This window comes from Rhineura floridana, chromosome 9 (assembly GCF_030035675.1).
Source record: "Rhineura floridana isolate rRhiFlo1 chromosome 9, rRhiFlo1.hap2, whole genome shotgun sequence".
In the NCBI taxonomy this organism is placed as follows: Eukaryota; Metazoa; Chordata; class Lepidosauria; order Squamata; family Rhineuridae; genus Rhineura; species Rhineura floridana.
Window position 1 is genome coordinate 61,703,060 of NC_084488.1, and position 12,306 is coordinate 61,715,365.

Genomic DNA, 12,306 nt, shown 5'->3' on the forward strand with positions numbered 1-12,306 from the left:
GAGACAGTGACTGACCCAAGGTCACCTACCGAGCTTCATGGCTGAGTGGGGATTTGAAGCCTAGTCTCCCAGGTCCTAGTCCAACACTCTAAACACTACAGCACACTGGCTCTCACTTTCCCCAAATCTTGTCTTCTTGTTGCATACAAACCAGCAGTGGTGTGTATGTGTGTCTCCTTGAGTTAATTTACCATGCCAGCTTCAAAAAAACAGAGTTTAGAGTTGGCTTGTTTTGAAACAGAGTAGAGTTGGTTATAAACCATTATCTCTGTTTTACATGCAAAATTAAGCGGAAAGACTAAGGAAAAGTGAAACTAAATGCTGCTAAAGTCTTTCTCCCGGCTGTGTGAAAGAGGACATTCACCCCCAAGTCTCACTCAGGCTCATTCCAGCTCATCCACGTAATGCTATTAAATGTGATTTGTTACTTATATTTGGGTTTTGATATGCTTCCTCTTGAGTGGTTTGATATCTATGTCGTTATACATAGAATAACAAAAGGTTACCTTTTGTTACCAAAATATAATATTACATTATAATTTCTAATTATAATTTTTGTTACCAAAAATATAATACAGTATGACATTTGAGTGCTGTTGTGCTATGCTACCCTTGAACACTTCTGCATAGGCACGTGCCTGCAACAAAACATTCACAGGTAGCGTGACGCTTACAGGTGAGGAGGGCAAGGGCAGGCAAACCTTGGCTGTGATGGTGTGGTGGCAAGGGGGGCAGCAGTGAGGAGGAGAGGAGGGGCTGTGGGGGGTAGTGGGCGGGGCCTAGCCAGTCTGAGCTGAAGCCTAGCGGTCAGGCAAGTGAGTAAGTGAGCAGTAGCAGCAAGGCCATAAGGAAAGGGGGAAGCTTGGAGACACTTGGGGGGGAGGGGGGAGGTTTGTAGACCCATGGAGGGGGAGGGGAGAGAGGTTTAGAGACCCATGGAGGGGGAGGTTCAGCAACCAGCGAACAGGGGGGCTCTGTCAACCCATGTGTTATGTAGTTGGTGGGGGATGGCTTGGGGCACCTGGCAGAGGTGGTTAGGGGAGTGCTAGAGGGTACCTGGCAGAGGGGGTTGAGGAGGCCTTTGGGGTGCTGTAGAGTGGGGTGTAAGCAGTGTTGGCAAGTGAAGCAAGCAGTGGTGGCAGCCCTAGTGTTAAAAATAAACATAAAGAGTTAGCTTTGACAGAACCGGTGCCAGGCATGACTGGGCACTTGGGCACCAGCCTGCCCCGGTGCATGGCACCATAGCCCAACACCCCCTGTACAGGTGGCACGGAGCTAATAAGCCCACATGCGTGCTCAGTCTACCTCTCGTGTCGGATAAATGACGTGTGCACATAGCATGCACACCTGCCATCAACCAAGATGTCATCGTCAGCCCCTTAAGGAAGTCCCCATTGCCATGTTGGGTGATGGCAGGCAGGCGTGCACAGTGCACACAACATCCACACTCACAGGAGATGTAGGTAGGGTGTGCATGTGGGCTTACTGAAGCCCACACTGTCTGTATTGGGGACGTGCCTGAGAGCTCCCTCTCTGTGATCGATGGCAGGGTCAGGTTGCAGGACCTGATGCTGCCATGGATTACAGAACAGGAGTACCACCCCTCCACCCTAAGGAGGGGCCCTACAGGGGCTCCTAGCTAGGACCAAAACCTGGCCAACCTCTGGCACACGCCCTGAGCTTCGATGTTACATGCAAGCAAACACTCATATGCAAAATGGGACTTCTCCTTCCCCTCCTCTCTCCAGACACCTGCTCAGTGCTCCCACAATCTGAACTGGAGGGTTGGGCCCCCCCTCTGGAGCAGGGTTTTTTTGGGGGGGTGCATTATGGGTTGGAGGGAGAAATGATAAACCAGAAGTCCCATCATGCAAGAAGATTTCCATTGCGCAAGCAGCTGGACATCATGGGATGTTGCCCTATAACAGAATTAATGTTATTTATGCCCATCTTTAAACATGAGGATCCCTAGTCCAGTTCCCCAGTGCATCCTCCCTCCCACATGGGAGTTTCCTCTCATTGCAAACAGTAGTATACCCATGAACAGAGTGCTGTGGATGAAAGGTGATTTGCTATCCTAACAATTTAAAATTAAACTGTTTGTTCTTTTTCAAGAAACCAAAACCAAAACAAAGCCATAAGAACACAAATTCTTGGCTTCATGACAAGCTTATAATACAATTCATTCTTCTCATTACAATTATATTTGCACTTTTTCTGCATGCTTCCATTATCCCGTATTTTGGATATGATACATGGTAGACTGTCCTATGTAAACAAAATGTGGTAACATTAATGCAGGAGTTAGCTGAAAGTTTAAGGCCATTTTTATTTATATTACAAATTAATGTGGAATAGGCTCCCTGTGGAGCCCACAACAATTACAGAAAAAGGTGTTTAAATAATTGCCCTCCCTCACCCATTCCAATATTACTGGGGAAGCCAGGAGGATGGGACAATATAAACTAAAAATCCAGGCCTCAGTATAAACTGAAAACCATGTGCTAGGCTGAACCCTTGGAACCAGGAGCTTAATCCAGATAGATTTTAAGTTTTCTTCAATACAATATTCAGTCAGATTCATAACTTCTTTATTTTCTTAATTTGTCAGAGCCTGGCCACAGAACTAAAAACCTTTGCTTTTAGGAAATCCTGCATTGCTGAACAATTACTCTTCCCAGGATGTATGTTGATCAAAAGAAGAGCCCACCTGCTGCTAAACAATGCCAACAATCACCTTAAGTTCTCTCTTGCGGCCTTGCTTTCTTAATTGTAATCCAAACTACAGGAGCACTTATTTCCTGCCTAATTCCAGAAGCCTATGAAAAACAGTCTTGATTTAAAATTGGGCAGTTAGTTCTGAGTAAGAGTTACATTACTCAGATGTATGTAACTTAAAGGAAGCCCTATAATGGACTATGCCACATTTCTCTTCTTGCTGCTCTTAGCCTTTTATTATGACTTTTATTATGTAGAACCCAATTGAAAAGGTCTCTGTATGGGTTCTATAATGTGTAATACTGGTGCAGGGCAGAAGGCAGGATGGGATCTATTGGTTGATCTCTGGGCAATTTGCAGTTGATTGACAAGAGTTTCCCATTCCTGGTCTTTCTTTCTCTTTTCTTTTTTTAACAATAGCTCCAACAAAACTACTTTTTCCATCTAAATTGGGTTACTACAATAGAGAGAGATAGCCAGAACTGGACTTTTGTGTGAAAGGATTGTGAGCTCAGTTCAGTTCTGGCACTGAAAACATATTCCTAGGCTCAAAATGTGCTCAGAGGCACTCTGGTCCTCAGTTATAACTGTATGGATTTTGCAGCTGGCACTGGTTGATAAACTTGGTGTTCTAATAAAATTAAAAATGCAAAGGAGGTCTGATATCGGCCAACCTCTGATCTAGTGCAATAAGAACAAGTAAGACCTGTTGGAGGCTCTTTCAGGTAGTCCTGCAGGATGCACACTTGGCCTTTTACATGCATGAAGAAGCTAATATCCTTCTTTGAATTGCTACACACACACACACACACACACACACACACACACACACACACACACACACTAGTGTAGGATGAATGAACATTTTGTTCTACCAGCAATGTTTTAGACAAACAATATTTTAGGTTTTCCAAATTTGTGAATGTAATCATAATTATGTGATAAGGAAATCTCTTTCATGTTTTGAGGTGAATTTTATTAAGTAGCTTGGCATATGGGAAGAAGAATCAGGGAAGCAAGTTCCAGTTTTATATATGCTGTCAATAGGCAGAATAGCTTTTGCTAACATGTGAAAAAGCAATCTAAGAGCGCTTCCAGGTAAGCTGTTTATTCACATAAAATTTGGTTGTCATCCTGCTCTTTCTAAACTCGAGCACAAACAGTCAGATGAGAAAAGTAATGGAAAATTGCACTGGAAAGTGTGGGATAACAGCCCAAATGCTAGCAATGCCATACAACTTCCACATGCACCTATCAGCATGAATGCTCTACAAATAGCTGGTTTAGACATGCCCTGAGTCCTGATAGCATTAAGGGGAAAATTAAGCTAATCAAGTTAACAAGATTGTTAAGCAAAGCTAAGAACTGTAGAAGAGCATTAAAAAGCTAGGGTGTGATGTTGCAACTGAGAACTAAATTAGGTTTGAATAAGACAGAGATGGATTATTATTATTGTTACAAAAATAAAGATTGGTGCAATAGTAAGGAGTTAATAGAGAACAAGTACTGAACAGAGAATGAAGATCTTAACATGTGGGAGGTTAAAAAAAAGTGGACAGGGTTCCACATGAAAACCCCACACCCCTAGATTCTGCATTAATCAACACATGTAGTGTGAAGGTCTGCAGAGGGTTTCAAAATATCTCCATGATCAGGACCCCCGTCTTATGAGGGTTTCCAATAACAGGGAGGTTTCTAAGTGTGTTCAATATAACACACGTAGAAAACCTGCACAGACCTCTGTGTTAAGCAAAAGAGGAGCCCACATGTGCAAAGTTCTAAAGAGAAGTCCTTCCCAAATACAAGAAAAGGAAAAAGATATGCAATATATATCAGACTTCTTAGTAACAACTCTGGGTGATTGCATTGTAATATAACATGCCCGTGTCATACACACACGCACACAAATAACATGTGACTAATGAAGAGTGTGTAGCTCAGTCATAGAACACATGCATTGCATGAAAAACATCACAGGGACAATCCCAGGCATCTCCAGGTAGGGCTGGGAAAGACTCCTGTCTGAAATCCTGGAGAGCCGCTGGCAATCAGTACAGACAATACTGGAACAGATGGACTAATGATCCGTCTTGGTATAACGTAGTTTCCTATGTAATTAATGGCACACATGCCTGTTACTTCTACGCAGTAATTTTGCAATATGTTAAGTGGTCCAGAGGAGCTCTTGAATACTTAGTAACTTGAACAGAGTAAACTTCTACAAGTGACAACTAGCATGTCAAAATGATGGTATGAAAAGACTCCACGGTCTTCTTTCTACTGGAGATCAACTCTGTACTTCCTGAATCAACTTAAAGAGAACATACAGCTTTATTTTAAAAAGACAAAGCTCTAATCCAATTATTTCTCTACCTCTAAATTTAAACAATTAGTTCTTCTTGGCCGAAGCTCAGGAATTAATCAATTCCATTTTCTTATCTGAACCTGCAAGTTTAATTAGATATTGTAGTAACAACAATGCATTTGTTAATGGGATTTTACATTTTCTGAAGAATTAACAGCATCCTACCTTAACAGAGTGATTGTGGAAATCAGTAATAATAATTTCGTTATTGTGGTTGACAGCTGCAAAATGAGGCCCTGCAACAACAGGAGAAAGAAAGATAAATGCAGGAAAAATTATAAACCATGACAACATGGATTTCAATCCCTGTGAAGTAGCACTTTACATCCTGGCCACCACATTTTAAAAGTTCTGATCCAAACTGTTGGTGTAATTCAACAAGTTCTTTCATGGTCTTAAAGGAAGGTAGTTTAGCCATATTGCATGATTTCACACAAATGTGTGAAAACTTGTTTTTTGATCAACAAGCATGCTTTTTCTTTTTTAGAAATTAACATATTAAGTAAAAATGGAATGTGTGGAAATTAATCAGCTTCATTTAAATTGCTACACTAAGTAGCAGAGCTTTGGCTGCGTTACCACCGCTTACCACTCTGCACCACGGTGGGTCTTTAAAACATCTTAAAAATATCTTAAAAAGTGATTCCAATACAAATGCAGACTGGGATACGGTCTCTACTTAAAAGACTTGTTGAAAAAGGAAGGTCTTCAGTAGACACCGAAAAGATGGCGCCTATCTAATATTTAAGGGGAGGGAATTCCAAAGGGTATGTGCCACTACACTAAAGGTCCATTTCCTATGTTGTGCGGAATAGACCTCCTAATAAGATGGTATCTGCAGGAGGCCCTCACCTTCAGAGCGCAGTGATCAGCTGGGTATATAAAGGATAACATGATGCTTCCCCAACCTTACCACATTGTTGCCATCTGAAGGGCTATAGCACAACAAAAGCGGGACAAAAATAAATCAGAACCTTTGCAATATAAAAAGTTGTGGGATTTCAACAGGAGGTTATAGGATATGCACTGATTGGAAATGATGTAGTGCAACCACCCCAAAATGTTTGCAGACACAAACTGAAAGTGGGATTGTGTGTTACACCCTCCCTTGAGCTACTAACTCAACAAAAATATGCACTTGGGCAACAGTACAATTACTCTAGAGAACAACAAACAAAAAAGTTGCTATCTGGCCATATTCAAAACCAGTTTCACGGCTTTTCCCCACTTAATTTTTAGTACAACTTCAAAGTTAAAAAATAGGTTATTTAAAACTCATTTAACATATTGAAGTGAACATGCTTTTTCCCCTACCTTGTGGGATTTTGAACTTGAATAATTGAAATATTTATCATACTGTTCACTCAACAAGATTTTAAGTGTGGGGGTAGCAAGATGTTCTTGGACTATAACTCCTATCAACATTCCTGACCATTGGCTGATGAGAGCTGGGGTCCAACAACATTTGGAGGGCACCATGTTGGCTACCTCTGTCTTAAGACATGACATGGCCAACAAAGCACAGCAATCAGACCAGGGGCATTTCATTCTTCCTGAGATATTGTTTTTTTCCCCACCCAAAGATCTGAAGAACAATTGGAATGAAAATTATACCCACATTTTATTTAACCCAGTATTAGGGATATGCATTGAATTGGGTATGCAACAAGGGTGTGCTCTAGATAGGTGTACAACAAGATTCAGATTTTGCATTGAGCCATGCCAATGATACAGTTCAGCACGTTAACAAAGGACATCTCAAAATGAAAAAACAAATGTTTGCATATGATGAACTGCATGAATAAATTAAGGGTGCAAATTGAAGGTCAAACAACATATACCATGAAGTTCTATGTTCTGCCCCCACCCTTTTTTTTAAAAAGAGCCTGGGCAAATTGAGAGTCAGGGCAGAGGCTGCTTAACCCTTTCACATTAAGTTGCTTTTCAGCTCAAGATCACCCTTCCACCCCCCCAAAGCTGTTTTTTCACAGCAACGGTAAATATCCAGAATCCCTGAATCTTCCCTATATCTTTGCCCTTCCAAATGAAAACAGCATGGGAAAGATAATTCTGAGCTGAAAAATGCAGTTGTCCTCCCTCTGCCCTGGCTTGCAACCTGATCAGACTAATTTTGGCTTTTTAAAAAAAGAAATGGAACTTTATATAACAGATACAATAAGACAGGTGGAAAAACACATGATATCTGCTAACTAGCCATTTTTATTATTTATTTATTTATTTGGTTGGTTGCATTTATATACCGCCCTTAGCAAATAGCTCTCAGGGCAATTGCTTATGCAACTCTGTGCATGATTGTGCAAGTCAACTACATTATATTGGGTTGGAATAATCTAAGTTCGACTCAGAGCAGACCCACTGAAATTAATGCACCAGTAATGATTTGAAACGAATGCTGATGAAAGTTAAAGAGGAAAGCACAAAAGTAGGACTATAGCTGAACGTCAAAAAGACTAAAGTAATGACGACAGAAGATTTATGTAACTTTAAAGTTGACAATGAGGACATTGAACTTGTCAAGGATTAATACCTTGGCACAGTCATTAACCAAACTGGAGACAATAGTCATGAAATCAGAAGAAGGCTAGGACTGGGGAGGGCAGCTATGAGAGAACTAGAAAAAGTCCTCAAACGCAAAGGCGTATCACTGAACACTAAGTCAGGATCATTCAGACCATGGTATTCCCAATCTCTATGTATGGATGTGAGAGTTGGACAGTGAAAAAAGTGGATAAGAGAAAAATCCTCTCATTTGAAATGTGGTGTTGGAGGACAGCTTTGTGGATACCATGGACTGTGAAAAAGACAAATAATTGGGTGTTAGAACAAATTAAACCAGAATGGATTGATTCCATCAAGGAAGCCACAGCCCTGAACTTACAAGATCTGAACAGGGTGGTTCATGACAGATGCTCTTGGAGGTCACTGGTTCATAGGGTCACCATAAGTAGTAATCGACTTGAAGGCACATAACAACAACAACAAAAGTTAGTCATGTCCATTAATTTCAATGGACCTACTCCAAGTCTGGCTAATGTTGTCTGTAGACTTTTTCTCATGTGCAAAGAGAGAGTTGTTCACCTTTAAGAGCCTATTAAGCACTGAATATTATCTCTACAGTCTTTGAAGATAAAACGAAGTTTGGGGCCTTAGCAGGCAGTTACCTGAAGCATTTTCAGGCACAAGTTGGTATCTAATCAAAAGTTGTACAGCTTCTGGCAAGACTTGTACAGTTTAGGTTCTAATTTCTCCAAGTGATTAAACATTAACTGTAACATGAGCAATAGCACTGTGTTTAATACAAAATACAAATGGTAGCAGAAAGCAGTATTTAGGAACAATATCTTAGTTTACTTATATTTCAAAAAATTGTTTATGAAAAGTTATATAAGTTCAGTATACAACTATGCAACAAATATTAAAGATAAAATGCTTATTTCTTGCCCATGTTTTACTGAATCAGTATGCTGATGACACGCAGCTCTACTTCTCCTTTTCATCTTCTTCAGGTGAGGCTGTCGATTTGCTGAACCGTTGCCTGGCCACGACAATGGACTGGATGAGAGTTAACAAACTGAAGCTCAATCCAGACAAGACTGAGATGCTGTTGGTGGACAGGTTCTCTGATCGGATGCTGGATATATACCCTGTCCTGGACGGGGTTACACTCCCCCTAAAGGACCGGGTTCGTAGTCTGGGAGTCTTTTTAGACTCTTCCCTCTCACTTGAGGCTCAAGTAGCCTCGGTGGTTAGGAATGCGTTTTACCAACTTCGGTTGGTAGCCCAGCTACGTCCCTATTTGAGTAAAGAGGACCTTACATCAGTGGTACATGCTCTGGTAACCTCACGTTTGGATTACTGTAATGCGCTTTACGTAGGGCTACCTTTGAAGACAGTTCGGAAGCTACAACTAGTGCAAAATGCGGCGGCCAGATTGCTGACAAGGACCAAGCGGTCCGAGCATATAACACCTGTTCTGGCCAGCTTGCACTGGTTGCCAATATGTTTCCGGGCTAGATTCAAAGTGTTGGTATTAACCTATAAAGCCTTATACGGTGCGGGACCACGATACCTTGCGGAACGCCTCTTCCGATATGAACCAGCCCGTGCACTACGTTCTGCTACGAAGGCCCTCCTCCGGGTTCCAACTCACAGGGAGGCCCGGAGGGTGATGACAAGATCTAGGGCCTTCTCAGTGGTGGCCCCCGAACTATGGAACAGTCTCCCTGAGGAAGTACGCCTGGCGCCGACTCTGCTCTCCTTCCGGCGCCAGGTCAAAACCTTCCTATTCTCTGAAGCATTTTAAGTTACACTGATTTACTTTTAAAAATGTTTATTGTATTGGATTGTTGATTGTATTTTAGTATTATTTTGTTATTCATTGTATTTTTATGCTATTTTATGTTCACCGCCCAGACAGCTATCGCTAGTCGGGCGGTATATAAATTTAATAAATAATAATAATAATAACAGCTGTAGAACTTTTTTTTTTACAATTATATACCTCCCATTTTAGAGGGAGGTCACAACACAAAAGCAAAATCAAGTCCTGAGGCATGTTAACGATGAACAAATTTATGAAAACATACACTGTCATGGACTAGAGACCACTTTAACTCTAAAGTGCTTGTCTTGCTCACTGTGGTGAATAAAGGACCACCCACTGGCAAATGTAAGGAACCCGCAGCCTTCCTCCCAACTCTGAAGCTGCAAAAATGGGTAGGAATTATCCTAGCGGTTGCACAGCAATCCCTGCTACCTCCCCAGCCCAAAGTAGGGATGAAGGCTGCTGGCATTTCCTGCTATGGAGCAAGAATGGCAAGTTGGAGAAGGCTGTTGTGCCACTAACTAAAGGTGCATGGGTTACCTTCAAATAGTAGCACCCAAATCAGCACACTCCCATTCTCTAAGGAATGGCAGGCAGGAGAGGTTGGACACTGCTCTCTGACAATGCTCAGGATGCCTTCGAACAGTAGTGTCTAAACCAGGACACTTTTCTCCCAGGTGTGGCTGCAAACTACAATTTTTGGCTTTTTGACTGGCCTTGCTGTCCAAGACAGCAAACTGTGGAGTTCAGTAATGCTTTTCCAGCATGCCCAGATTTCATTCAAATGTAAGCAAAAGATCCATATTCACTAGTAAGTGATACCTGCAAACTGCTTATCTCCATTGCCTCGGCTTCCAAATCTGGTTACAATTTTCCCATTTGGCTGGAAGATAAACACACAGCATGCTTTGTTGTCTACTACAATGATGTGCCCATTGCGATCCACAGAAACACCTTTTGGTCCCATAAGTTTCCCAGATCCAATTTTTGTCTGTAGGAGCAAAGAAAAAGATTCAAGTTGCTTTTACACACAAGCGTAATCTGTCTGTGGCAATATTACATTTGGACTACTGTAACATGCTCTAGGGATTTATTGTATACAGAAAAGATCATATGGTAAATTAGTGGAAGAGATGAAAAGGGATACATTATTATCTATATCAAGGATGGAGAACCTCAGGCTCCGGTACTGAATGTGACCTTCCAGGTCTCTTTATCTGGCCTTCAGAGCTCTCCTCAGGCCATACCCCACACTATCCCTACTTTGCACCCTGAGCATTGTTGCCTTGCTGGAATGTGTCTGAACTCTGATAAGGACTCTTGCATGCCTGGATGGAAGACAGAGAGTGTGAGGAAACTAGCCCACTGAACAAAGGTAAAATGTACAGCTGTTGCACCACTCACCTTTGTCTCTGACCCTCAGAAGGTTGCGTAGAAGGGAATGGGGCCTTTGGACTGAGAAAGTTCCCCACCCTTGATCAATATGCTTTTCAGTCAATACCAGGGCAAATGTTTTAGACTCTTTCCTTCCCTCCAGTTTAGGACAAAATAATTTCATCAACATAAATTTGTCCATCCTTTCCCTTATCACCAACTGTTAGTTATTCAGTCAACTGACACAGTATTAAATCCCCCCAACCTTCAGAAGAATTATCATTTTACCAAGTTGTTCCCCAATTCTACACTATCAATTCAAAAATGAGAAATAATTGTCTTTTATTTTTCATCTGTGTATAAACTTACCTTAAATTTTCCATCAGAAGAGAAAATGCTAACCCATTTATTGTCATAGTCAGCAATAATGATGTCCCCACAAGGATGCACAGCCACTCCTGTAGGCCGCTGTAACTGACCAGGAGACCTTCCGCGGATACCAAAGCGACTCTTGAACTGGCCATCAGTGGAAAATATCTACAATTTTTTAAAAAAGGTTTTCTTAAAATAACAACTTTTCACATAAAATGGAGTCATACCCATTGTTCAGACAGGGACACGCCGACAAAGTTTCAATGTAATGGTGGAGCTATACATCAAAGTCTTCCTCTGCTCATCTGTGAGCAAGGAGATACTCCAACAACCAGGGCCGGTTCTAAAGGGCGGCCAGGTTGGGCACTGGCCCGAGGGCCCCGGAGCTACAGGAGCTCCTGAGAGGCCCTCTGCTCCCCTTCCGCGATCCATGGCAGAAGCCGTGGATCACAGGATAGGAGCCACCCACCAAGCCGCCCGCCATGCCCGCCATCCCCCCGCTTCACCTACCCTGCTCTTCTGTTCTTTGCAGCTGCACGCATTGCACACGCAGGGTTGCCATCAATTAAGATGGCGGCCGAGGTTTCAAAAAAGGACTGAAGCCTCTGCCGCCATCTTGGTTGATGGCAGCAATGCGCACAATGCATGGTAACCAAAGATGGTAACCCTGCGCGCACAGCGCACGCAGCCACAAAGAACAACGGAGCAAGGTAGGTGAAGGGGGGCATGGCGGGCATGGTGGGCGTGGTGGGCAGCTCGCGGGTGGTTTGAAAGCTCTGCACTGTCTTGCGATCTACAGCACGGCTCCTGCCACGGATCACGGAAGGGGAGCAGAGGGGCCCAGGGCAGGCTGATGACCAAGGCCCCCAGCATCCCTGGAGCAGGCCGTGCCAACGACAACAGAAAGAATCCTTAGGCACACAGAGAATTTAGCTTTATAGAAGAGAATAGAAAGTCTCAGCATTTGTAAAGCTTTGGATTGTACACCACTGTTATTTATTTAGTATATTTATAGTCCACCTTTCTTCCAAAGAGCTCAAGGTAATGTATATGGGTCTTAATTTCCCCCCATTCTATCCTCAAAATCACCCTGTGAGGTAAGTTAGGCTGAGAGATAGTGACCCAGAGAGCT

At 42.4% G+C, this 12,306-nt stretch overlaps 1 protein-coding gene across 10 annotated transcripts in view; it reads right to left on the reverse strand.

Annotated features, from left to right (window-relative positions):
• Nucleotides 1-12,306, reverse strand: part of TRIM2 (tripartite motif containing 2) — a 94,548-nt gene that overhangs the window by 17,070 nt on the left and 65,172 nt on the right. For all 10 annotated transcript variants that reach the window (XM_061584589.1, XM_061584583.1, XM_061584586.1 and 7 more), the window contains 3 exons: nt 11,172-11,339; nt 10,251-10,419; nt 5,249-5,319 (listed from right to left, as the gene is read on the reverse strand). In XM_061584589.1, coding sequence (XP_061440573.1) covers nt 5,249-5,319; nt 10,251-10,419; nt 11,172-11,339 — 408 coding nt within the window. The remainder of the gene's footprint in view (nt 1-5,248; nt 5,320-10,250; nt 10,420-11,171; nt 11,340-12,306) is intronic.